At 46.8% G+C, this 27,554-nt stretch overlaps 1 protein-coding gene across 1 annotated transcript in view; it reads left to right on the forward strand.

Moving 5' to 3' along the window:
- cplane1 (ciliogenesis and planar polarity effector 1) overlaps positions 1-27,554 on the forward strand; it is a 295,045-nt gene that overhangs the window by 150,354 nt on the left and 117,137 nt on the right. The window contains exons 23-25 of the mRNA XM_060847121.1: positions 565-673; positions 20,154-20,475; positions 24,141-25,038. Coding sequence (XP_060703104.1) covers positions 565-673; positions 20,154-20,475; positions 24,141-25,038 — 1,329 coding nt within the window. The remainder of the gene's footprint in view (positions 1-564; positions 674-20,153; positions 20,476-24,140; positions 25,039-27,554) is intronic.

The raw sequence follows: 27,554 nt of genomic DNA on the forward strand, positions 1-27,554 counted from the left end.
ACACCCCATTTGCCTGGATGGGGGCTGCTCAAGCACACCAAAGAAAACAAATTGATTGGCATCCCTTCCATCACCTTAAATTTCATTCGCTCCCCCCACCGACGCTCAGTCACAGCACTGTGTACCATCTACAAGATGCACTGCAGGCATTCACCAAGGTTCTTCTAATAGCATCTTCCAAACCCACAACCACATCCATCTAGAAGGACAAGGACAGCAGATACACCTGAACACCACCCCCCGCAAGTTCCCCTCTTAACCACTCCCCATCCTGATTTGGAAATTTATTTCTTCAGTGTCGCTAGGTCAGAATCCTGGAATTCCCTCCTTAAGGCCATTGTGGATCTACCTCGAGCACGTGGATCTTCCGATAGCAGTTCAATAAGATAGCTGACCACCACCTTCTCAAGGGCAACTAGGGATGGGCAATAAATGTTGGCCCAGCCAGAACCACCCTCATTCCAGAAAATACTGGAATTATACTGGAATACTGTATTATATCGGGTGTTTTGCAGCATGCTGTGTTGGAGCCGGCCTTACTGCAGTGTGCCCTGTTTATTGTAGGTTGCTGAGATCTTGGTCAAGGCCTTTCCTGATGTGGAAGACGTTCGAGTGTCTCTCAGGGATAAATATCACTCCCTGCAGCATCACCTCCGTCACAGCACAGTACCAGGTGAGATAGTGCAGCCTCCACTGTCATGAGTGGAGCCTGAGCGAGTCCTCCTTTGGAATGGTTGATGGGGTCTAGTGATTCTCCTGACAGTGGTAAGAGTCCAGGCTGGGTGGGACCTAACGTAGACCTTCTGGTCCAAAGGTGTGGACACTGCCATGACAACACCAGAGCTCAGGCAGCCGAGTGATAAAAATCTGAAATAGACAGGAAGCTAGAAACGAAGCAATGCAGTAGGCAGAGAGTTTAATGATGGAAAGATTTCTGAGGTTGGGAGAGGAAGCCAGGGAAGAGTTTCACAACTGAGTGAGAATTCCAAAATACCAAATGTTATACTTTTTGCGAATTTATATAATGATTATCACAGCATATACAGACTAGTTAATGGAACCTTGGTGGGAGAGCAAGCATTTATAAAGAATCATTTAGGACAAAATTAAAATCATTTTGACAAATATAGGTTAGTTAAAGAAGCCAGCAGAAACCTGTCCCAGCAAGTTGTTGGAGGTGATGATAAAATGTAACTTCATGGACAGTTAGCGAGGCAGACATTGATTAGGGATAGTCAGCGTGGTTTTGTGTAAGGAAAATTATATCTCACAAATGTGGTTGAGTTTTTTGAGGCAGTTAACAAAAAGATTGGTGATGGCAGAGCAACAGACATTTATTTGGATTTTAGTAAAGCCTTCGACAAGGCTCCACGTGGCGGACTAATTAATAAAGTTGGTCACATGGGATTCAGGGTGAGCGTGCCCATTGGGGACACAATTGGCTTAACACCGGGAGACAGAGAGTCAGACTAGAGGCCTGTTAGCTGTGGTGATCCACAGGGATCGGGTCTGGGTCCTCTTTGGTTTGTCATTTATCGAAATGATTTGGATGAGAATATAGAAGGAATGGTTAGTACATTTGCAGATGACACCAAAATTGGTGGTGTGGTAGACAGTGAGGAAGGTTTCTAAGACAACAAAGGGATCCTCATCTCTTTAAACAGGTGAGTATAACTGCTTAAAACACTTACCACAGGCTTCAGGGCCTCCATCTGCTGAGAGGTCTGAGGGAGGAGTGAAGGATGCTGGGAAGGTGAGCATAAAACATTTCTTTTTGAAAAGAGCGCCGAGGAGAGAGGGTGGAGAGAAATTAGGGCTGCCGGGAAATTTTTAAGTGTGTGAGATCTAAACCCGAGACCCTACACGGTAGGGCCTTCCTCCCACCCCACCACCTCTAACCTGACTAGGAGTCTGTACTGAGAGTCAGTAAGTTTTCAGCTTTCTTTGTTTTTCCTTCTCTTCCTTTGTTTAGTTCTGTGCGGGCTATCAGAGTAATGGGTTATGGACGTTAGGGCAGTTGCATGTTCCTCCTGCAGAATGTGCCAGGTGAGAGACACTTCACATGTCTCTGCCGACTACATCTGTGAAGTGCACCCAACTCCAGCTCCTTGAAATCCGAGCTGGGGAACTGGAGCTGGATGAACTACGGATCATCTGGGAGGCTGAGGGGGAAATTGGGAGGATATACAGAGAGGTGGTCACTCCCCAGACACAGGATAAGGACAACTGGGTTACTGTCAGGGGTAAGAAAGGGAAGAAAGGTCAGAGCAGGGATCCCCTGTGGCCGTTCCCCTCAGCAATAAGTACCCCATTTTGGATCCTGCTGGTGGGGACAGCCTACCAGGGGAAAGCCATAGCTGTCAGATCTCTGGCACTGAGCCTGGCATTGTGGCTCAGAGGGGAATGGGGGGAAAATAGAAAAGTGCTAGTGGTAGGGGACTCAATAGTTTGATGGATTGACAGGAGATTTTGTGGTCAGAAACAGACTCCCAGAAGGTATGTTGCCTCCCTAGTTCCAGGGTCCGGGATGTCGCCGATCGGGTTTACAAGATTCCGAAGGGGGAGGGGGAACAGCCAGAAATCGTGGTACATATTGGCATCAATGATATAGCCAGGAAAGGGATTGAGGATCTGAAAAGTCACTACAGAGAGTGAGGTTGGAAGCTGAAGAACAGGACGAGTTGAGTAGTGATTTTAAGTTTGCTCCGGTGCCACGAGATAGTGAGGTGAGGAACAGGCAGCGAATGTGGCTTAACACGTGGCTGCGAGCTGGTGCAGGAGGGAGGGCTTCAGATACCTAGACCATTGGGATACCTTCTGGGGAAGGTGGGGCCTGTACATGAAGGATGGGTTGTACCTGAACTGGAGGGGCACAAATTCCTGGGTGGGAGATTTGCTCGTGTGGTTCGGGAGGATTTAGACTAATTTGGCAGGGGGGGTGGTGGGAATCAGAGCCACATGTCTGAGAGGGGGGTAATTGTATATGGGACAGTGACAGGACATAGTGAATCTATCAGGAAGGTTTCTCACACGATGAAACAAAGGGATCGGTTAAAGTGTGTCTGCTTTAACACAAGGAGTGTCTGGAATAAGAGTGATGGACTTAAAGCATGGATCAGTACTTGGGGATACGATGTTGTGGCCATAATGGGGACGGGGGTTTCACAGGGGCAGGAATGGTTGTTTGATGTTCCCGGGTTTAGAACATTTAAAAAGAACTGGGAGGGTGGAAAAAGAGGAGGGGGTGTAGCATTGTTAATCAGAGAGTGCATCACAGCTACAGAAATGAAGGTTGTTGAGGAAGGTTTGTCTACTGAGTCAGTATGGGTGGGGGTTAGGAACAGCAAGGGAACAGCCACCGCACTGGGGGGGTTATACAGACCCCCTAATAGCAGTAGAGAGATTGAAGATCTCATAGGCGGGCAAATTGTGGAAAATGCAGATGTAGCAGGGTTGTTGTTATGGGTAATTTCAACTTTCCCAATATTGACTGGAACCTCCGAAGTGCAGATGGTTTGGTTGGAGCCGTTTTTGTCAGGTGTGTTCAGGAGGAGTTCCTTACCCAGTGTGTAGACAGACAGAGAGGGGGAGGGGCCACTTTGGATTTAGTGCTTGGCAACAAGTCAGGGCAGGGGTCAGATCCCGCGGTGGGAGCGCACTTTTTGGTGACAGTGACCACAACTGCCTCACGTTTAGCTTGGTCTTGGAGAGGGAAAGGAGCAGTTACCGAGGGAAGATATTTGATTAGGGAAAAGGAAATTATGATGCTATCAGACAGGAGTTGGGAAGTATAGACTGGGAGTAATTGTTCCACAGAAAGGGCACAGCAGACATGTGGAGACTGTTTAAGGAGCAGTTGTTGCAAGTGATGCACGAATTTGTCCCTCTGAGACAGGTAAGAAGGGGTAAGATTAAGGAACCTTGGATGACGAGAACAGAGGAGCTTCTCGACAAAAGGAAGAAGGCAGCTTACGTAAGGTGGAGGGAGCAAGGATCTAGCACAGCTTTAGAGGATTACAGGCTTGCTAGAAAGGAGCTCAGAAATGGACTGAGGAGAGCCAGGAGGGGGCACGAAAAAGGCTTGGCAAGAAGGATTAGGGAGAACCCAAAGGCATTTTACTTATACGTGAGGAATAAGAGAATGATCAGGGAGAAGGTAGGGCCGGTCAGGGATAGCGGAGGGAACTTGTGTGTGAAGTCTGAGCAGATAGGGGAAGCCCTAAATGAGTTTTTTGCTTCGGTTTTCTCCAAGGAAAGGGAACTTGTTATAAATGAAAACTTTGAGGAGCTGGGAAACAGTCTTGAACAGATCGAGATTGATGAAGTGATGTGCTGCAAATTTTGGAAAACATTAAGATTGATAAGCCCCCAGGGCCAAACCAGATTTATCCTAGGCTGCTCCGGGAAGCGAGAAAGGAGGTTGCTAAGCCGCTGGTGAGGATATTTACCTCCTCACTCTCCACAGGAGTTGTACCAGAAGATTGGAAGGAGGCAAATGTTGTTCCTCTTTTCAAGAAGGGTAATAGGGAAATCCCTGACAATTACAGACCAGTCAGTCTTACATCTTGGTCAGCAGAGTTTGGAAAGAATCCTGAGGGATAGGATTTATGACTATTTGGAAAAGCATAGTGTGATTAAAGGCAGTCAGCATGGCTTTGTGAGGGGCAGGTCATGCCTCACAAATCTTACTGAGTCCTTTGAGGAGGTGACAAGACAGGTCGATGACGGCCGAGTGGTGGATGTGGTGTATATGGACTTCAGCAAGGCATTTGATAGGGTTCCCCATGGTAGGCTCATTCATAAAGTCAGGAGGTATGGGATACAGGGAGATTTGGCTATCTGGATTCAGAATTGGCTGGCTGACAGAAGGCAGACAGTGGTTGTAGATGGAAAGTATTCTGCCTGGAGGTCAGTGTTGAGTGGGGTCCTACAGGGCTCTGTTCTTGGGCCTCTGCTCTTTGTAGTTTTTATAAATGACTTGGATGAGGAGTGGGTTAGTAAATTTGCAGATGACACAAAGGTTGGAGGTGTCGTCGATAGTATACAGGGATACTGCAGGCTGCAGTGTGACATAGACAGGATGCAGAGCTGGGCTGAGAAATGGCAGATGGAGTTCAACCTGGATAAATGTGAGGTGATGCATTTTGGAAGGTCGAACTCGAATGCTGAATATAGGATTAAAGACCGGATTCTTGGCAGTGTGGAGGAACAGAGGGATCTGGGTGTGCAAGTACATAGATCCCTCAAAGTTGCCACCCAAGTGGATAGGGTTGTTAAGAAAACATATGGTGTTTGGGCTTTCATTAACAGGGGGATCGAGTTTAAGAGCCGCGAGGTTTTGCTGCAGCTCTACAAGGCCCTGGTGAGACCACACTTGGAATATTGTGTCCAGTTCTGGTCGCCCTACTATAGGAAAGATACAGAGGCTTTGGAGAGGGCGCAAAGAAGGTTTACCAGGATGCTGCCTGGACTGGAGGGTTTGTCTTATGAAGAAAGGTTGAATAAGCTCAGACTTTTCTCTCTGTAGAGAAGGAGGAAGACAGGAGACCTGATCGAGGTGTACAAGGTAATGGAGGAATAGATAGAGTCAACAGCCAGAGACTTCTCCCCAGGACAGGACTGACTGGGACCAGGGGGGTCATAGTCTGAAGATATTAGGAGGAAGGTATAAAGGAGATGTCAGAGGTAGGTTCTTTACACAGAGAGTTGTGAATGTATGGAATGTGTTGCCAGCGGTGGTGGTGGAAGCAGAGTCATTGGGGACATTTAAGCGACTGCTGGACATGCACATGGATAGCAGTGAGTTGAGGGGTGCATAGGTTATGTTATTATATTTTACATTAGGATTAAATCTCGGCACAACTTCATGGGCCAAAGGGCCTGTTCTGTGCTGTACTTTTCTTTGGTCGATGTTCTAAATGGGTCAATGGGCTGAAAAATGGCGATGGAGTTCAATCTGGATAAATGTGAGGTATTGCATTCTGGAAGGAGAACGTGAGGAGTGCAGATGCTGGAGATCAGAGCTGAAAATGTGTTGCTGGAAAAGCGCAGCAGGTCAGGCAGCATCCAAGGAACGGGAGATTCGACGTTTCAGGCAGATTCCTGAAGAAGGGCTTATGCTTGAAACGTTGATTCTCCTGCTCCTTGGATGCTGCCTGACCTGCTGCGCTTTTCCAGCAACACATTTTCAGTTCCTAACAACCCTGTCAACCTGGGTGGCAACTTTCAGGGATCTGTGTACACGGACACCGAGATCTCTCTGCTCATCTACACTCCCAAGAATCCTACCATTAGAGAACATTAGTTTCTCCCTCTCCCACCCTTCCCGGCTGAGAGTTCCAGATTCCCACCAGCCTCTAGGTGAGAACATTTTTCCTCCCATCCCCTTGAAACCCCTGCACCTTAAATCTATTTCCCTAGTTACTGATCCTTCCATGAAGTGGAAAGATTCCTTCCTATCTATCCTATCTATGCCCCTCGTAGTTATGTACATCCCCGTCATGTACATCCTCAGTCTTCTCTGTTCCAAAGAAAACGGCCCCATTCTGTCCAATTGCTCTTCATCAGTAAAACTGGCAGCATCCTGGTGAATCCCCTCTGTACCCCCTCCAGTACAATCACATCCTTCCTGTAGTGCGGGGAACAGAAACTGCACACAGTCCTCCAGCTGGGGCCTCCCCAAAGTCCTCTACAGTGCCTCCCTACTCTTATAATCTACATCACAACTGATATTGCCATCTTAATCACCCTGTCCCACCACCTCCAGGGGCCTGTGCACAAACACCCCAAGATCCCTCTGTTCCTCGGAGCTTCCTGCTGTCCTGTCATTCACTGAGTACTCCCTTGTCTTGTTCCTTCTTCCAAAGTGCACCCCCTCCCATTTCTCAGGGTTGAATTCCATCTGCCTCTGATCTGCCTGTCTGACCAATCCGTTTCTACCCTCCTGGAATCTAACACCTTCCTCCTCACTGCCAACCACCCGGCCAATCTTTGTCTCATCCACAAACTTACTTCCCATCTCTCCCACATTCCCATCTCCGTTGTTGATGAAGATCACAAACAATGAGGGCCCCAGCAGTGATCCCTGTGGGACCCCACTGCAGCCCGGGCTCCAGTCACACCAACAGCCTCCTGACACCACCCTCTGTCTCCTGACACGAAGCCAGCTTTGGATCCATCTTACCAAGTGACCCTGGATCCCATCAGCTTTGACCTTCTGTATCCGTTTCCCGTGTGAGACCTTGTCAAAGGCCTTACTGAGATCCAGATAAACTACATCAACTGCCCTCCCCTCACCTACACACTTGGTCACCTCCTTGAAAAATTTAACAGATTTGTTAGGCATGACCTCTCTCTGACAAAGCCATGCTGGGACTATTCCTGATCAAACTTTGCCTCTCCAAGTGGAGATGAACTCTTTCCTTGAGAACGTTCCCCAATTCCCTTACCCCTGGACACTGGACCTGTTGGTCTGTAACTCCCTGGTTTATCCTTACCACCCTCCTTATACAGAGGGACCACATTAATTGTCCTCCAGTCCTCTGGCACCTCCACTGTGGCCAGAGAGAAATTAAATATTTGGGTCCAAGCCCCTGTGATTTCCTCCCTCATTTCTCATCCAGAATTTATCCACCTTTAAATCTCACAAAACCTCCAAGATAATAAGACCATGAGACATAGGAGTAGAATTAGGTCATTTGGCCCATTGAGTTTGCTTCACCATTTGTTCATGGCTGTTCTGCATCTCAATCCCATTCTTCTGCCTTTATGCTGTAACCCTTGATCCCCTGACAAATCAAGAACCTGTCCAACTCTGTCTGGAATTACTCAATACCCTGGCCTGCCCAGCCCTCAGTGGCAATCAATTCCACAGATTTCCCACCCTCTGGCTGAAGAAATTCCTCCTCATCTCAGTTCTAAAGGATCCCTTCACTCTGAGGCTATGCCCTTGGCTCCCAGTCTCTCCCAACGTATTGTCCACACCCACTGTGTCCAGGCCTCTCAATACCCCATAAGTTTCAATCAAGTCCCCCTAAACTCCATTGAGTACAGCCCCAGAGTCCTCAACTGCTCTTCATATGATAAGCCCTTCATACTCAGGATCATTCATGTCAACCTCATTTCGACCCTGCCCCCGCTCCTGTCTGATAAAGCCTCAGCAGTACACCACTGCTTGTGTAGGCCAGCCCTCTTGAATTGAATATGAAAATAACGTTTGTCTCCCTAACTGCCAACTGAACATGCAGGTTAACCTTCACACAATTCTGAACCAGGACTCCTCAGTCTCTTTGTGTTTCAAATTTCTGAAGCCGACTCCCTTTAAGAAGTAGTCTTCATCACTATCCTTCCTACCAAAGTGCATAACCTGACACATTGCCACATTGTGTCCCATTTTCCCACTCTCCTAGCCTGTCCAAGCATATTTTGCAGCCTCCCCACTTCTTCAACACTACTTGTCCTTTCACTTATCATCACGTCATCTGCAAACTGAGCATCAATGCCCTCAGTTCCTTCACCCATATCATTAATGTGCAATGTGAATAGTTCTGGTCCCAAGGCAGACTGGTGCAGACCTCCACTAGTCACTGGCTGCGAATGCTCTATCTGAGCCAGTACAGTGCCCCTCACTCCATGGGCTCCGATCTGGTTTAGCAGTCACTCTGGTGTACCTTGTGAAAGGCCTTCTGGCCTTCTCACTCCTGATACTAATCTGCTGAAAAACCTCACATTCCACCTTCTCAAATTCTGTTACCGCATCGACCTGCTCGCGAGGAAAGACAGATGTGAAGTGCTCATTTAGCACTGTATCAGTGTCTAGATTAGATTAGACTTACAGTGTGGAAACAGGCCCTTCGGCCCAACAAGTCCACACCGACCCGCCGAAGCGCAACCCACCCATACCCCTACATTTACCCCTTACCTAACACTAGGGGCAATTTAGCATGGCCAATTCACCTGACCCACACATCTTTGGACTGTGGGAGGAAACCGGAGCACCCGGAGGAAACCCACGCAGACACGGGGAGAACGTGCAAACTCCACACAGTCTGAGTCGGGAATTGAACCCAGGTCTCAGGCGCTGTGAGGCAGCAGTGCTAACCACTGTGCCACCGTGCCGCCCGACACACACACACACTCATACACACAGACACACACAGATAGACACACAAACACACAGACAGACACACAGAGACACACACGCACGCGCACACACACACGCACGCGCACACACAGACACACACACAGACAGACAGACACAGAGACACACACACACACACACACACACACACACACTACAGGAGTTAGGAGGTCATGTTGCAACTGTGCAGGACATTGGTTAGGCCACTGTTGGAATGTTGCGTGCAATTCTGGTCTCCTTCCTATCGAAAGATGTTGTGAAACTTGAAAGGGTTCAGAAAAGATTTACAAGGATGTTGCCAGGGTTGGAGGGTTGAGCTATTGAGAAAGGCTATTTAGGCTGGGGCTGTTTTCCCTGGAGCGTCAGAGACTGAGCTGTGAGGTTTATAAAATCATAAGGGTCTTCTCCCTGGGATGGGAGAGTCCAGAACTAGAGGACATAGGTTTAGAGTGAGAGGGGAAAGATATAAAAGAGACCTAAGGGGTAACTTTTTCACAGAGGGTGGTGCGTGTATGGAATGAGCTGCCAGAGGATGTGGTGGAGGCTGGTACAATTGCAACATTTAAGAGGCATCTGGATGGGTATATGAATAGGAAGGGTTTGGAGGGATATGGGCCGGGTGCTGGCAGGTGGGACTAGATTGGGTTGGGATATCTGGTCGGCATGGACGGGTTGGACTGAAGGGTCTGTTTCTGAGATGTACATCTCTGTGACTCTATGCATAATTGCATTGGTTACTTTGTAGACCTTGCGGAAAAGCTGCGAGGTTTTTAATTTGGACTTCTCTCAGGCAGCCATTTACATATTGAAAAATGTTGAACCAATCAATGACAACCAATCTCTGACAACCAATTTCACCCCATCCAGCTCGGGCTGTGCCTTTTACTACAGTCAGTGGGAACTGAACCAGCTGCTTCGCATACGAGACCAGAACCGAAGTTGTCCCCTCAATCTGTAAGGATTTCCTGGTCCAGGTTCTCAGCCCGGCCAGGGTATTATGCAAACTTAAGGGTTGAACCCAGAGTCTGGACTGGTTCTGCAATCACTGATATAACTGCGCAAAAATTGACTTCCATTCAAACTGGGTGACCGTTTGACCAGACATTTATTTTGATTGGTTCTGATTTGGATGTCTCTAAGCAAAGTAACTGTTCTCAGGCAGATGTGGGTGGACTTTCCAGGGTGTACACTCCCCCTTGATACTGGCCTCTGAGTTCTCTTACTCAATTTAGATCCACTGGGACTCTCTTGCTGTGTGGAGTCCACATACCGGCAGCAGCTACAATGGCGTGCCGGCCTGGGGCCTGAAGAAAATGTCAATTGTTTGGCTTTGGTTTGGGGTTTTGCTACGGGCTGACCAAGAGACCCTCTGTTCAGGACATGTACTGAGTGAGGCTACGCAATGGCCTTCGCTTAAATGGTGTTTCCAGAGCTCAATTAGACTGGGAAGGGTGTCCACTTCCATCGGCATACCCTGGAACCCATCTGCTCCTTTTGCTGCTTTTTCCAATGGTGAAAGCAGTTGTAGTGTCTGAAGTCCAGTTGAGTTTCAGCTCGTAGGCCATCTTGCATGGTGACATCATTAATCTGACATTCCAAATGGCATCTCTGCATCTCACTTCGGGTTAAGCCAAAATTACGTGCCTCTGCCATTCATCTCAACCTTGTCAAAACCCCCAATATGGATTCCACTGGTTCTTGTACTGTTTAGTAAAACTGAAAATGTCTCAGAATTAAAGGAGGTTTAGGCTCTTGATGTTTCTTAACTAAAACTGTCAATTCTGAAAGCTTTCAGTATCTGTGCCTCTGGAAATGTTAGGTTCCTAATAACTGAAAAAGCTGCAGCTCCACAAGCTGTCAGGAGAATTACTCATTGCTTTTCATCTGCCCCAATGTTATTTGCCTGAAAGAAATAACACACTTTCCACATACTGGGCCCATTCTTTGATGGCAGGGTCAAATGTGTCAAACTTCTGAAGTAAATGCATGATGCCAGTATGCTTTCCCCAACTCAAAGGTGACTATTATGTGCAATCTTCTTCAGGAACGTAAGTGTTTTGCTCTTGGTGCCACTGAAATAACACCAGAGAGACCGGTATGCCGTCACCAAGCCCCCCTTTATTTACACGCGCGGAGTACCTGATATTGATCCCGCTTGCTCAGAGCCCTCTCTCAGAGTGAACCGAATCTCTGTCAGCCAGGGCTCCCTGACTGAAACAGGTTAACAGGCTGACCTTGTTACTATCCCGACAGTAATTAATTTGACTCTACTATGGGTTACTTCCAGCTTGAAGGGATAAATCAGAAATATTTGCAAGCCATAAACTAAAAGACTTGTACAAAATTTTTAATAATCATTTTAAGAACTAAATAAACAAAACCGGGGTGTGGGCCAGGTGCTGTGTTGTACCTGCATGAGGTGGAAGCTGGTGGAGCCCATTGTAGTTCGGAGTGACCACATCTGCATTGAGGGAGAGCATTACCTGGACGCTGTGTTTCAGGAAGCAGTCACACCGTCAGATAAACGCCCAGGAATTCGGGCAGTGGTCAGGAACAGGAGGGTGTGACTCTGAGTGAGGCAGGTAGAGGGATCCAGGAGGTAGTGCTGAAGGAGCCTCAGCCTTTGAGCATGTCTAACAGGTTGGAGATTCTTGTCCCCCTTGTGGATGGGAGTGAGGACTGGAGGGAGGATGAGCTAACTGACCATAGTGCTGTGGTACAGGGAGCCATTCAGGAGTGAGGAGAAAAGAGCAATGTGGTTATAATCAGGGCTAGTATAGTCAGGGGAATAGAGACTGTTCTCTATGGCCAGGGTTGAGATTCCTGAAGGCTGTATTCCCGGCCTGGGGCCTGGGTTCAGGATCTCTCATCTGGGCTGCAGAGGAACTTGGAGTGGGAGGGAGAAGATCCTGTTGTTGTGGTTCATTTAGGTGTCAATGATATTGGTAGGAAGTGGAAGGAGATTCTACTGAGGGACTATCCGCAGCTAAGGGCTGAATTGAAAATCTGAACCATAAAGGTAATAACTTCTGGATCACTACCTGAGCCATGAGCAAGTTGGCACAGAGTCAAAAAATTAAAGAGGTCAAAGATTGGTTTGGGAGAGATGGGCTTGAATGCATGGAACATTTTTATTCTTACTCACCTCACTGAGTGATCTACATGTCTGCTCCTCTATTTCTCCCTGACTGTTTGGTGGTCTATATACATGCTCAGAATGTGACCACCTCCTTTTTATTCCTGAGCTCTATCCAAAAAAGCAACATGTGAAGACTTTTCAAGATATCGCTTGTGTATAGGGGAGGCAATGGCTTAGTGATATTATCGCTGCACTATTAAATGTAATGGGTCTTCAAGGAATCTGGGTTTGAATCCTGCGATGGTAGTTGATAGAATTTAAAATCAATAAAAATCTGAAAAGAAGAACCTAACCATGGTTCTGAAACCATTGTTGATTGTCAGGAAAACCCCATCCAATCCACTTATGTCTTTAAAGGAAGGAAACTGCCATCCCCACCTGGTCTGGCCTACATGTGATTCCAAACCCACAGCAATATGATTGCCCTCTGGGCGATTAGAACAAAAGAAAAAAGAAAATTTACAGCCCAGGAACAGGCCCTTCGGCCCTCCAAGCCTGAGCTGATCCAAATCTACTGTCTAAACCTGTCGGTCAATTCCTAAGCATCTGTATCCCCCTGCTCCCCACCTACTCCTGCATCTGTCCAGATGCATCTTAAATGAATCTACCATGCCTGCCTCTACCACCTCTGCTGGCAACGTGTACCAAACCCCCACCACCCTCTGTGTGAAGTACTTGCCGTGTGTATCCCCCTTATACTTTCCACCTCTCACCTTGAAAGAGTGACCTCTCGTTATTGAATCCTTCACCCTGGGAAAAAGCTTATCTCTATCCACCCTGTCTATACCCTTCACGATTTTGTAAACCTCAGTCAGGTCCCCCCTCAATCTCCTTTTTTCAAATGAAAATAAACCTAACCGACCCAACCTCTCTTCATAGCTAGCACCTTTCATACCAGGCAACATCCTCGTAAACCTTCTCTGCACCCTGTCCAAACCGTCCACATCCTTTTGGTAATGTGGCACCCAGAACTGTACACAGTATTCTAAATGCGGCTGAACCAATGTCTTGTACAATGTTAACATGACCTGCCAGCTCTTATACTCAATACCCCCGTCCAATGAAGGCAAGCATACTATATGCCTTCTTGACCACTCTATCCACCTGTGCAGCAACCTTCAGGGTACAATGGACCTGCATTCCCAGATCTCTCTGCCCATCAACTTTTTCCAAGGCTCTTCCATTCATTGTATAATTCGCTCTAGAATTAGCCTTGCCTAAATGCATCATCTCACATTTGTCTGGATTGAAATCCATCTGCCACGTTTCCGCCCAACTCTCCAGTCTGTCTATATCCTCCTGTATTCTCTGACAGGCCCTTATACTTTCTGCTACTCCACCTGGATTAGGGATGGGCAATAAATCCTAGCTTAGCCAGTGATGTCCTCATCCTGCGAATGAATTTAAAAAATGTCCCTCCTCACTGCAGTAACTGACTCCTTAGTTAATAATGTGACACCACTTGCTATTTTACACCCTCCCCAAGATCCTTTACCATGGAATGTTGAGTTGCTCGTCCTCTCTCTCTCTCTCTGCTGACCCCTGATCCTGGGTATTGGTATATCCTTTATCCTCTCCTTGAATCTCTGAGCCTAGGCCTTAGTATACCGTCAAGCCTCCTCCCCCTCCTTGCTGTGTTGATGCTGAAGTAGAGACCACTGCACTGTGAGAGGTGCCTCCTTTTGGGATGAGACATTAAACTGAGGTCTCTTCGCTTGCTCAGGAGAATGTAAAGTTTCCATGGCACTACTGGCATTATCCAGAGATGAGGGCCTTGTCTTTTGAAGAGAGATTGAGCAGTTTGAGTGTATGCTCTTTGGGGTTAGAAGAGCAACCAGATTGAGGTATATAAGATGCTGAAGGGGATATGCCCTCATATGGGGGAATCCCATTCAAGAGGTCATTGTGTGAGGATAAGGGGTAGCAGATTTAGAACAGAGATGAGAAATGTCTGGGTCTGGGTGGCACGCTCTTTGGAGGGTCAGTGGGGACTGATTGGGTCGAATGGCCTGCTTCTGCATTGTATGCATCTGAGTAGGCAGTTTGACTTCTCGATCCAGCTGTGCCATTATATGGCTGATCTGATTGTGAACGTCACTTTCTTGTGTCCCTTGGGTAACCTCCTGCTAGCTTGCTCGTCAAGAATCCATTACCTTTGTCTTCAAAATAATCAGCCACTCTTCATCCATTACTCCGAGGAAGAGTGCTCCAGAGACTCACTCCAAAGGAAAAGTTCCTCCTTATCTTTTTCTGAAATGGGAAGTCCCTTGTTCTTAAACTTACCCCCCACCAGGAGTCAGAGGGGAAAGGGAAACATTCCTTCCCCATCCAGCCTGCTAGATCCCACAGGATGTGATATGTTTCAGTTCTTCGACATTCTAATGGATATGGGCCAGCCTGTCAAAGTTTTCCTCATAGGATAACACCATTGCCCCCAGCCCATTGCAGGGAGTCAATCATGTGGACCTTCCCTGAGATAACCATAGAGAGTCTCACAGCATAGAAACAGGCCCATACTGACCAAAACAAACACTGAGCTACACTAATCCCATTAACCTGCTCTTGCTCCATACCCTACTATATCTTGGCATTTAAGTACTCGTCCAGATGTTTCCTAAACAGTACGTTCCATGTTTCTACTTCTTTGGGGGAAATCTCTTTTCCTTGCATCTCTTCACCTTGAGCTATGCCCTTTGGTCTTAGACATGTCTGCCATGGGCGAGATATTCTCATAATCTATTTTGTCTACACCTGTTGTAATTTTATGTACCTCAGTCAGATACCCCCCTCAACATCCTCGACTCTGAGGGAAACAAGCTCACCCTATCCTGTTACCCTTCATACTGCGACTTTTCATCCCAGACAATATCCTGGTGAAGCTCCTGTGCATCCCCTCCAGGCAATCAGACCTGCACATAGTATTCCATCTGTGGCCTAACCAATGTTTTATAATGTTGTTACAAGACTTGCCTGCTCCCAGATTCAACTCCCGGATAATGAAAGCAAGCATCCCGTATACCTTCCTCCCCTCCCTGTCTACCTGTGCTGACACCTTCAGGGACTTGTACACCAAGGTCTCTGTTCTTCAGTACCCCCTCGGGACCAACCAGTTATTACACCTCCCAAAATGTATCACCTCCCGTGGGGTTAAATTCATTCTGCCATTGCTGTAGCCAATGTACCAGCTGATCCATGAAAAACAGTGTGCTCTTTAAAGGGATGGGTGCAGGAATGGGATGAGCTGGGTTGTTCTTATAAAGAGCTAATTTGGCCATGATGGGCTGAAAATATGTTGCTGGTTTTTTTTTAATAGATATTTTTATTGGAAATTTAACATTTTTGCAAATTTACAAAAATAAACAAAACTCTCAAATACAAACATTGATGTACAATTAAATCATATATACAATAGTCAAAATTTAACAAAGAGAAAAAAAAGAGAAAAAAAAAGGAGAAAAGAAAAAAAAACACAACTTTCTACTAATCTAACCTATAACTAACCAGAGTGTATACCTAAGTCTCTTACATGCTCGGAATGTATTAACATCAAATATAATAAAACCCGTATTCGCGCAGGATTCCTCTCCCAAGGGGCCCCGGAGCAGCCAGGACTGAAATCTTCACTAAATAAAAGCCCTTGTTAGGATAGCCAAAATATCTGCATTTATATAATTCAAAAAGGGCTGCCATATTTTATAAAAAAGTTCAGTCTTTCGGTGCACCATATTTGTGAGGAAGTCAAGGGGGATATATTCCATAATTAATCTGTGCCAATTTGAAAGTCCAGGGGGGCCCTCAGCCACCCAGTTCACCAAAATATTTTTCCTTGCACAGAAAGAGAGAATAGAAAATAGTCTCTTCCCATGCATATCCAGAGATGAGAGGTTCGAAAAGCCCAAAAGGAGAGATACAGGGTCCACCCTAATTTCCGTTCCTAAAATTTCTGTCAGGGTATTTGCCACTTTAGTCCAGTATCTGCGGATTTTCTGACAAGTCCACAGACAATGTACAAGAGTACCCACCTCTATTTTGCATTTGGGACACATTGGAGATGCTCCTGCCTTAAATTTTGCCAATCGAGCCGGTGCTATATGGGCCCTATGAAGTATCTTTAGTTGGATAGCCTGAGTTCTGTTACAGATAGTAATTCTTCTAGCATTTTCCCAAATGTCATTCCACATATCCTCAGAGATTTCTAGCCCCAAGTCCAGCTCCCATGTTTTAAGCAGGTCATCCATGTCTCCTGAGACTCCATCATGTAGCAAATGGTATATAGTACTAACGGAGGATACCCCCGCTGGTCGTAAGACATTACGTTCTCTGTCTGATTTATAAAGACTATCTATTAATGTAGTCTTCCTCTATATATAATCTCGAATTTGGAAGTATCGAAAGAGATCCCCATTAGGTATTCCGAATTTCAGACGCAGCTGCTCAAAGGACATCAGGATCCCATCTTTAAATAGGTCCCCTAAGCATGAGATGCCCCTGGATCTCCAGAGTTTAAAGGTGGCATCTGTAATCCCCGGTTGGAATCCCCATGCGCCTACTATTGGTGCATGGGGGGATGTTTTATGTGAGTTACCCTCATTTTGCCGCATTATATTCCAGGCCTTAATTGTGTTTGATATTATGGGATTTTTACAGTGGTCTGTAATGATTTTCCTCTTATCTGAAAATAAAAGGTTAATAAGTGGATATTTTATTTGGGAAGCTTCGATATCCAACCAGATTAATTGTGGATCAGACAAAACCCAATCAGCTATGTAACTTAGTAGGGAGCTTAACTGATATTTCCTAAAGTCTGGGAAGTCCAGTCCTCCCCTTGCCTGTGGAAGCTGTAGCTTCTTCAGCTTAATAAGGGGCCGTCTATGGTTCCAAATAAAGGAGCCCAACCAGCCATATAATTTACATAGGGCTAGCCTTGGCAGCATCAGCGGGAGCATTCTCATAGGATATAAGAGACGGGGCAGAACATTCATTTTAATTAATGCTATTCTACCTAGCCAGGAAATTGGAAGGTCTCTCCATCGCTGGAGGTCCTGCCTTATCCTTTCCATTAATTGTACAAAATTAGCCCTATACAGCTGATCAAATACTGATGTGATAAAAATACCTAAATATAAGAAACCCTCCAGGGACCAACGGAAGGGAAAAGGGGATCCGTCCATTAAGTGGGGTATCATAGCCAGACCACCCATTGGCATGGCTTCCGATTTTGAAAAATTAATTTTATAGCCTGAGAATGCACTAAATGTATTAATAACTTGAATTAGACGTGGCACTGACATTAAAGGATTACTGAGGAATAAGAGAACGTCATCTGCATAGAGGGTAATTTTGTGTTTATCTGTACCAATCCTCGGGGCCGTTATATTAGGATCAGTCCGGATGGCTTCTGCTAATGGTTCGATTATCAGTGTAAACAACAATGGTGAGAGAGGACATCCTTGACGGCAGCCCCTACCCACACTGAAGCCATCCGATCTTAACCCATTAGTAATAACAGCTGCTTTGGGGTCATTATACAATGTTGAAACCCATTTGGTAAACACCTGTCCAACGCCAAACCTTTCCAATGTGTAAAATAAATATGACCATTCAACCCTATCGAATGCCTTTTCCGCGTCTAATGAAATTACTGCTCCTGGTATCTTTCCCTGATGACAGGCTTGGATCATATTCAAGACCCTTCTGATATTATTGGATGATCTGCGGCCCTTAATAAATCCCGTCTGGTCCCCCTTTATGATGTATGGCAGTACCCTTTCTAGTCTCAGTGCTAACATTTTTGAGAGAATTTTAAAGTCTACATTTAGTAAGGATATTGGTCTGTAAGATGCACAATCTTCTGGGTCTTTTCCTTTTTTGAGGATAAGAGAAATATTTGCTTCTTTCAGCGTGGGCGGGAGACAGACCTGACTATACGCAAAATTATACATATCCATAAGTGGGTCAGCCAATATTCCTGTAAATTCTTTATAGAATTCAGCTTGAAAACCATCCGGGCCTGGTGCTTTTCCGCTTTGAAGTTGCCTAATTGCCTCAAGTATTTCTTGGACTGTTAAAGGGGTATTTAGGGCCGACACCTGTTCCGGAGTCAGGCCCGGGAAGGTCAAATTTTTAAAAAATGACTGCATCCTCCTAATCCTATCTTCGCAGTCCTGCGATTTATATAGTTCAGAATAAAATTCTTTAAAGGTCGCATTGATCTTTTTATGATCATAAGTCAGGGTACCTGTACTTTCCTTGATAGTCGGAATAGTTTGAGGGGCTTTCTTTTTCTTTGCAAGAAATGCTAGGTATCTACCCGGTTTGTCGCCATATTCATATAGTCTTTGTTTCGCAAATAATATTTCCCTTTTAGCCGTTTGAGTAAGCGCAGTGTTTAAAGCTGTCCTAAGAGCTGTAATCCTCTGCAATTTTGTGATAGAAGGTCTATCAGCGTATGCTGTTTCGGCTGCTTTTAGGTGAGCTTCGAGCAGACGCTGTTGTTCTTCCTTCATTTTCCTCTGGGTCGCTGAATAGGAGATGATCAAACCTCGTGCATAAGCTTTGATGGTCTCCCACATCATTGACGGATTGCTAGCTGTACCTGTATTAATTTCTAAAAAAGTTTTAAGTTCTTGGGAGAAGTACTTTACAAATTTGCTATCTTTTATCAGGAAGGGGTCCATACGCCAATGCCGAGCGGATGTCCCATTGTTCTTTACCTTAGTTTCCATGTATACAGCGGCATGGTCGGAGATTGCTATAGTACCTATTTTACAGGTTGATATAGAATTTAGAAAAATTGATGGGGCAAAAAACATATCAATTCTTGTGTGACATTTATGTGGATTAGAGTAGAAAGAAAAATCTCTACCCTGTGGATGGAGACATCTCCACACATCTACCAATCCTAATTCTTTATTCAGATCTGCCAGTTGTCTAGATCTGGGAGATACTCCAGCGGCACTCTTGGGAATCCTGTCTATTTCCAGATCCATAATACAATTAAAGTCTCCCCCTATAATTGTATGATGGGCACCAAAGGCCATCAGTTTTGAAAAAGCTTCCGTTATGAATTTAAAGGGGTGTGCCGGGGGGCAGTACACATTTAAGATCCCATATTCCTCTCCATTTATGAGGGCTTTAATCAAAATATATCGTCCAGATTCGTCTTTTATCTGATTTAGAACTTTAAAAGGGAAATTCTTCCGGACAAGGATAACGACTCCCCTGCTTTTTGAATTAAAAGAAGAAAAAAAGGCCTGATCAAATCCGCCCTGTCGTAATTTTAAGTGTTCTTTATCCGACAGGTGTGTCTCCTGTAGGAGAGCTATATCAACTCTCTCCTTAAGATTTGATAATATTTTCTTCCTTTTAACTGGCGAATTACTCCCCCTGACGTTCCAGGTGCACCACTTAACCGACTGATCAGCCATAATCATCTGGACAGATCCGAGACCCCTCGGGAGGGGAAACCCTATCTAGAACATCCCGAGCATGGAGCATACAAGATTTACAAAAGTAAAGACTCTCTAATACAATCAGAACAATATAACAAAAAACTCTTTCAGCAGGTTAGGAGGGCGGTGCTGAGTTGATGGGCTGAACATGGGTGTAATTATTCGTCATGGCTGTACATTGATAGATTGCTGGTTTGGATCAGTGAGTACAGGAGGGACAGGACTTGCTGTGAGTTAGGACTTGAGCAGCCGTTCTGTTGACACAGCGTGAAAAGACAGAAGGCCAACCATGATCACGTAGAGATAGCAATAGGCAGGGTTAGGGTTTCAGCAGCAGATGAGCTGAGGTAAGGCCGGAGTTAAGTGATGTTTCCGAGGTTGAAGTGGTCAGTCTCGGTGAATTCTGAAACCTCTTGTTTCTCAGGCCTTAATAAAGATGAGATGATGTCAGTCCTGCTGCATGAGCTTCATGGACAGAGGATGAAGTTGATGAAGAGGGCAGCACAGACCATTGGTCCCACGGAACAGCACATTTGGGAACGAGCAGATGAGAGCTTGAGAGACCAGGAGGACCAGATGTACGATCGGTTCTCCTTGGGGACAAGTCTGAGCAGAAACTCTTTAACAGACACTGGACAAGGTCAAAACCAGGGAGATGGAGACACAACAGACAATATCTCAGAGGATCTGCAGGATCAGAGTGAACACCAGGATAGAATCCAACAGTTACTAGGAACTGGTAACAGGTACCACACATGGGCCAGATGAATTGTGCGTCTGTGTGGGTGTATCACTCACTCACTTCCTCTCTTTGTGTGTGACATCTTTGCATAGTGGGCATATGTGTGTGTGTGTGTGTGTGTGTCTGTGTGTGTGTGTGTGTGTGTGTGTGTCTATGTGTGGGTGTGTGTGTGTATTTTTGTGTCTATGTATGGGTGTATGTGTGTGTGTCTCTGTGTGGGTGTATGTGCGTGTGTGCATGTGTGTCTCTGTGTGGGTGTATGTGTGTATGTGCGTGTGTGTCTCTGTGTGGGCGTGTCTGTTTGGGTGTATGTGTGTGGGTGTATGTATGTGTGTGCCTCTGAATGGGTGTATGTGTGTGTGTATGTGCGTGTGTGCTTCTGTGTGTGTGTCTCTGTGTGGGTGTATGTGCATGTGTGTCTCTGTGTGGGTGTATGTGTGTATGTGCGTGTGTGTCTCTGTGTGGGTGTATGTGCATGTGTGTCTCTGTGTGGGTGTATGTGCGTGTGTGCCTTTGTATGGGTGTCTCTGTGTGGGTGTATGTGCGTGTGTGTCTCTGTGGGTGTCTCTGTGTGGTGTATGCATATGGGTGTCTCTGTGGGTGTGGGTGTGTGTGGGTGTATGTGTACCTCTGTGTAGATATATGTGTTTGGGTGTCTATTGGTGTATGTGCATGTGTGTGTGTGTAGGGGGTGTGTTTGGGTGTCACTGTCGGGGGGGTGTGTGTCTGTGTGTGTAGGGGGGTATCTCTGTGTGGGGGAGCGCGCCTATGATGGGGGGGTGTGCCTCTGAGGTGGGTGCATGTAGTGTTGTGTCTCTGTGTTAAGTGTGTCTCTGTGGGGGGTGTCTGTGTGTGTGGGAGTGTGTCTCTGTGTAGGGTTGTGTCTGTGTGTGGGGTCGTGTCTCTGTGTGGAGGTGTGTTTCTGGAGGTGTGTCTCTGTTTGCGGGTGGTGTCTCTGTGGGAATGTGTGTCTGTGGGGGTGTGTGACTGATAGGGTGTATCTTTGTGTGGGGGTGTGTGTCTCTGTGTGGGTGTGTATGTCTCAGAGTGGGGAGAGTGTCTGTGTGTGGGGAATGGTGTCTCTGTGTGGGACTGTGGCTGTGTGTGGGGGGGTGGTGTCTGTGTAGAGGGGTATCTGTATGGGGTGGTGTCTGTGTGTAGGTTGGAGTCTCTGTGTGTGGGTTGGAGTCTCTGTCTGGGGGGTAGTGTCTCTATGTGGGGTGGTGTCTCTGTGTGGGGGTGTTGTCTGTGTAGGGTGGTGTCTCTGTGTGTGTGGGGTGGTGTCTCTCTGTGTGGGTAGCTGTTGTCTTTGGGTGTGGGGAGTGGTGTCTCTTTGTAAAGGTAGTGTCTCTGTGTGTGGTGGTGTCTCTGTGTGGAGATGTGTCTGTGTGGGGTGGTGTATTTGTGTGTGTGGGGTAATGTCTCTGTATGTGGGGAGCTGTTATCTTTGAGTGTGGGTTGGTGTCTCTGTCTCTGTGTTAACCACTCACCTACAGCTACAGCTAAAGGTTAACAGCGCTGGGCTTCAAACCCACCTCGCAAAACTAGGAAGCTGAGGTCTATAAAATCATGAGAGGCATAGCTAACGTAGCTAGCTAGCAGCTTTACCCCCGGGTAGGGGAGTCTAAAACAAGACGGTACAGGTTCCAGAAGGATACTCAGGGTGGGCAGTGTCTGGAACCGGCTGCCAGAGGTGCTGGGGGAAGGGAGTACAGTTTCATAAATTAAGAAACATTTACAAAGGTATATGGATGGGATAGGCATGGAGGGAATATGGACCAAATGCAGGTAAATGGGACCCTTTAATTGTGAAAACTGGACGGGGTGGGCCGAAGGTCCTGATTCTGTGCTAAAGGTTATCAGTGCACCACTTTGAAGCACTCAGCCATACCAATTAGTGATGGTAGCTCAACTCTTGTCATCTTTAATCAACCTGTTCAGGAATGTTATGATACACTGGAACAGGTGGCACTTAAACTAGGGACCTCTTGGCTCAGAAGTAGGGACACTACCACTGCACTACAATGGCCCTAAAGAACTCCCAGGCCTGGGCATTTCCTCCTGCTCAGGCCGTGTGAGGCAGACACAGCAGCTGCTCATGTTTGTTCCCACAGCTGGGATGGTTTTGGAACAACTTGCTGAGCCGCTAACAGAAACGGGAACTTGAGAGGTGCCACTCCCTGTCAAAGATGTCTCACCAGGAGACGCTACAGTGTTGTACTGACTCACACATCCCATCCCACTACTGAGCAGGAGACTTCGACCGGCTCTGTTTCCGGAGAGCTCAGCTCTTTTCTTTGTCAGCAGGGATTTTATTTAATGTTTGATTATTTGCTCATGGTTTGATAACAAGATTTATTTGGGTCCACAGCTGCTGTATGATGTAAGAGAGCCATGCTAATGCCTAAAGCAGAAACTGGGAGAATATTTACGATAGTTAAAATACAAAAGTCTAATCAGCACCAGCAACTCTCACCCAACTCTGGAGTTATTCAGTTTGAGCTTTAAAGGGTCCTGCAGTTCTAACTCTAACAAATATGGCAACATGGTCCGATCAGATGCTCGGAACCCAGCAGCATATAACTCACCTCCTAACTCTCCAAGGCTGGTCCACCCTGTACCTGGCACAAGTCAGGAGTTTGATGGAGTATTTCCTACTTGCCAGGATTATGAAGCTCCAACAACACTCAAGGACAAAGCAACTCACTTCATTGGCACCCTTATTCATTTCTATAACCATCCCCTCCCTCCCCCACTGACGCTCAGTAGCAGCAGTGTGTACCACTCACAAGATGCACTGCAGAAATTCACCAAAGATCCTCAGACAGCACCTTCCAAACCCGCAGCCACTTCCATCTGCAAGGACAAGATGGGATGATAAGTGGGAACATCACCATCTGAAAGTTCCCTTCCAAGTCACTCACCAACCTGACTTGGAAATATATCACTGTACCTTCGCAGTCACTGGGTCAAGATTCTGGAATTCCCCACAGTGTTAAAGAAGGCAGCTCCCCACCACCTTCTCCAGGGTTGGTTGGGTAAACGATCCAGGCATGGGGAAGTCAGTGATGTCAGTATTCACTGATTGAAAATGAAAAAGATTCAACCATTGGGTCTTGGCCGTATAATGAGATGTACACAGTATAAAAGCAGGAAAAGATTCACGTGCTCTGAGTTGAGAGAATTGGATTTGCTTTGGGAAGCCTCATGTGAAGAAGGATGTGAAGACATTAGAGAGGTGCAGGTAAGATGGTCTGCAATTATGCCAGCTCGATAAGGTTTCTCTCCTTCTAGAAGAGAACATTCGAGTAGGATTTCACAGAGGTGTTTAAATTCATTAGGAGCCTCAAATTCATCATTGAGAGAAACAATGAAAACACTCTGATTCCTTTGGCTGAGAGGGTTGGAGTTCAAGTGAAGTTGCTGTGATCTGAATGAACCAATAGAAAGGCTGATAGAAGCAGATTTAATAATAATTTATAATTGAGAATTGAATGCAGCTATTCATAGAACTATAGGGAAGGAGAGGTTGAATGTGTTTCATTGGGTTGTTCCAAACATGAGGCAGCCTGAGATCAATTGGATGAATGACCACCTTTTGGGCTCTATCATTCTATGCTCAGGCACTGTGTGACTGTGTGTAGCAGAAGCTTTCTTCTGTATTTACAGGAACTCACCCAGCAGGAACAATGGGCTGGGTTACCTACAGCCTGCTGAGTCCAGAAAGGATGAGGTGCACACAGCCTGCCTGCCTGTTGTTGGATCATGGGAGTTTGAGCGTGATGATGAGGAGTATGTGAAGTTCCTGGAGCTGTTCCTGAGCTACCTGTTGGAGAGAGACTGGGTAGTGAATGAGGGCCCGGCTGTCCCACTGCTAAGCAGCTGCTCAGTCTTCCTGAGGGAACAGGAGCTAAACTCACTGGCATTCCAGGTCCACACCACCTTAAAGAGGAGACAGAGCAAGTCGAGAGCTGCTGACCAGCTCACCAGGACAGACAACAGTTCTCTCTTAATGTCTGTGTTGCATCAAAACAAGAAGCTGAGCTGTGGGGGAGGATCAAAACCCCCAGGCTCTTCACCCATTCAACGGATGTCCCACTCCACTGGCTACCCTGAAGAGGTGACAAAAGAGTTCAGTACCCACAGCTACTTCCCTGCTGCTGGCACTCGAGGCAGGGCGAGGGGCAGAGGCTTGTTTGGGTTAAAGTTGCACTCTTTGCCCAGTCAGTTAAATGTGTTCCATCACTGGGAAACTGCTTCTCAGCCTGCCTGCTGTACTGAGGAGCCCGGGACAGCAGACCACACTCGCTGCTCATCACTCTCTGCTCTGTTAGAAGATGAGCTCACCTCCGAACTGGAGATCAAGTTCCAGGCGACAGCGAAGATCTTGGAGTGGATGATCCGATGGGCTGGACGGAGGCTGCTGAGGGGCCCTCACAAAGTGGAGAAATTACTGGAGCACAACACAAACATACGGGTCGAAACGTCAATGCCAGTCATTCTCTGCTCATTGTGGTTGTTGGAAAGGGAGCTGGGGGCCAAGGCTCTGGATAGGCAGAACAACAAGGTATGTTACTCAGCAGCTGTCTCCAGCTCCAACCCACACGGAGGGAAACCACCTGGTGCAGGTCCCCACCTTCCCCATGGTCCCCACCTTCCCCGTGGTCCCCACCTTCCCCGTGGTCCCCACCTTCCACCTTCCCCGTGGTCCCCACCTTCCCCGTGGTCCCCACCTTCCCCGTGGTCCCCACCTTCCTCGTGGTCCCCACCTTCCCCGTGGTCCCCTGCAAATGGCTCCTTTTCAATCAACAATCAAAGGCTCTTTTGAAACCCTCGAGTGACCCTCCCCCTCCCCCCACACTCTCAGACAGTACATCCCAGACCCTAACCCCTCGAGTGAACCTCCCCCTCCCCCCACACCCTCAGGCAGTACATCCCAGACCCTAACCCCTCGAGTGACCCTCCCCCTCCCCCCACACCCTCAGGCAGTACATCCCAGACCCTAACCCCTCGAGTGAACCTCCCCCTCCCCCCACACTCTCAGACAGTACATCCCAGACCCTAACCCCTCGAGTGACCCTCCCCCTCCCCCCACACCCTCAGGCAGTACATCCCAGACCCTAACCCCTCGAGTGAACCTCCCCCTCCCCCCTCCCCCCACACTCTCAGACAGTACATCCCAGACCCTAACCCCTCGAGTGAACCTCCCCCTCCCCCCACACTCTCAGACAGTACATCCCAGACCCTAACCCCTCGAGTGAACCTCCCCCTCCCTCCACACTCTCAGACAGTACATCCCAGACCCTATCCCCCCGAGTGAATCTCCCCCTCCCCCCACACTCTCAGACAGTACATCCCAGGCCTCAAGCACTCTTGTAAAAATGACTTCCTTCATATCATGATTGGTTGATTTGCTAATCACATGATATCTATGGTCCATGTACCTCAGTCCTCCCAGTGATGGGAGCAGTTTCTCTCTATCGACTCTGTCAAGGCCGTCATGATATTGAAAGCCTTGATCAACTCTGCTCTCAGCTTTCCTTCTCCAAGGACAGCAGGCCCACCTTTGCCAGTCAGTGCATGCCTCTCACTGCAGGAATGAGGAACCTCGGTCTTGTGAATTTTGTTTCTGTATCCTTTAGAATGCCTTCATATTTTCCCTGAAGTAAGCTGCTTGCAGCTAATTGCTGTACTCCGACTGAGGCTGGAGCTGTACCCTAAACAGGTTTAAAGGAGCTTGATGTTGAACTTGATGCTCATCTTGATGAAGCCTGGCACACTTTATTCATCCTGACACTAACTGCACCCTGAGCCTGTCCTGCCATTCCCAGTGACCGGTGCACCCAGCTGCCTGTGCTCCCGAACACTTGGAAATGGTACCTTTCGCTGTTTGTTGTTCTTAGCAAAATGCTTCACTTACATTCGGTTATATTTGGCACTTACCCAGTCATTCCACTAACATCTCCATGTTACTTTGAAGTTCTAGACAAGTTCTGGGTCACTGGCTCGTTCAGGATTTATCGAGTGCCTTGCCAAGCCATTTCAGAGGCACATTACTGTGGGTCTGATCAAGTAAGACTCGGACTTTTCCATCCCTCAAGGGTATTCCAGCTGTTGCAGCTGGATATGAACCTATGTCCCTCGATCATAGCTTGAGCCTTTGGATCACCAGCCTCCTGATATTACCCTGACATTGCTATCTCCTCTCTCGTCTGCCTCATCGTTTACAAGAATTAATGTTTCATACTATTTAATCAAGCTTTAGAGTTGTATCCTGTACACCAGGGTCCAGCTCCTCCATAAATATCAGGGAAAGTGGGGCTCCAAACAGACTGTCATGAGGAATTCCATTGCAATCCTTCTTCCAGTCCAATAAAATGACTATTAATCACTCCTCGTTTCTCCCTGCTGTGATTCAGGTGTACTGTTATTGTCCATAATTACTCCATGAGCTCTAATGTTCTCAGACCTGTTGTGTAACACTTTAGTGACTGCTTTCTGGGAGTCCATATATATCACATCAACAGCATTAACCTGTTAAATCCTTTCTGTCATCTCTTCAAAAGGAAACTCCAGAAAGTTAGGTCAAAATGATATTTTCTGAATAAATTGCATTGTGTTTCCTTCATTAACTCATAACTGACTGTAAATTATATCGCACATTACTGTTTCTTGAAGTTTGTCCAACATTGAGGTTAAACTGACTGGAATCCTCTGACCACAGCCCAGAGCTCCAAAACACATCCCTCCTCTGGCTGCTTCGCTGTTCTCCTCTTCAGTCTGCAACTTGTCACTATGTCCACCTTCAGCCGACACCATCCACCTCCTTCCCACAGTCACTGGACACAACTGGAGAGGCAACTAGGGAGTCTGTTAGTTTTATAACTGGTTCATTGCCAAGGAAACCAAACCACACATAATATTCCAGGTCTGGCCTTATCAAGGTCCTGTGCTGTTACAGCAAAATATCTCTATTCCTGAACTCAAATCCTTTCAGTATAAAATCCAGCATACCATTTCCCTTCTTCACTGCCTGTGAGGATGCTAAGGTTTGGTTTACTAACCTATAACTACTCAGATAAT

The sequence above is a fragment of the Hemiscyllium ocellatum genome, chromosome 2 (genome assembly GCF_020745735.1).
Source record: "Hemiscyllium ocellatum isolate sHemOce1 chromosome 2, sHemOce1.pat.X.cur, whole genome shotgun sequence".
In the NCBI taxonomy this organism is placed as follows: Eukaryota; Metazoa; Chordata; class Chondrichthyes; order Orectolobiformes; family Hemiscylliidae; genus Hemiscyllium; species Hemiscyllium ocellatum.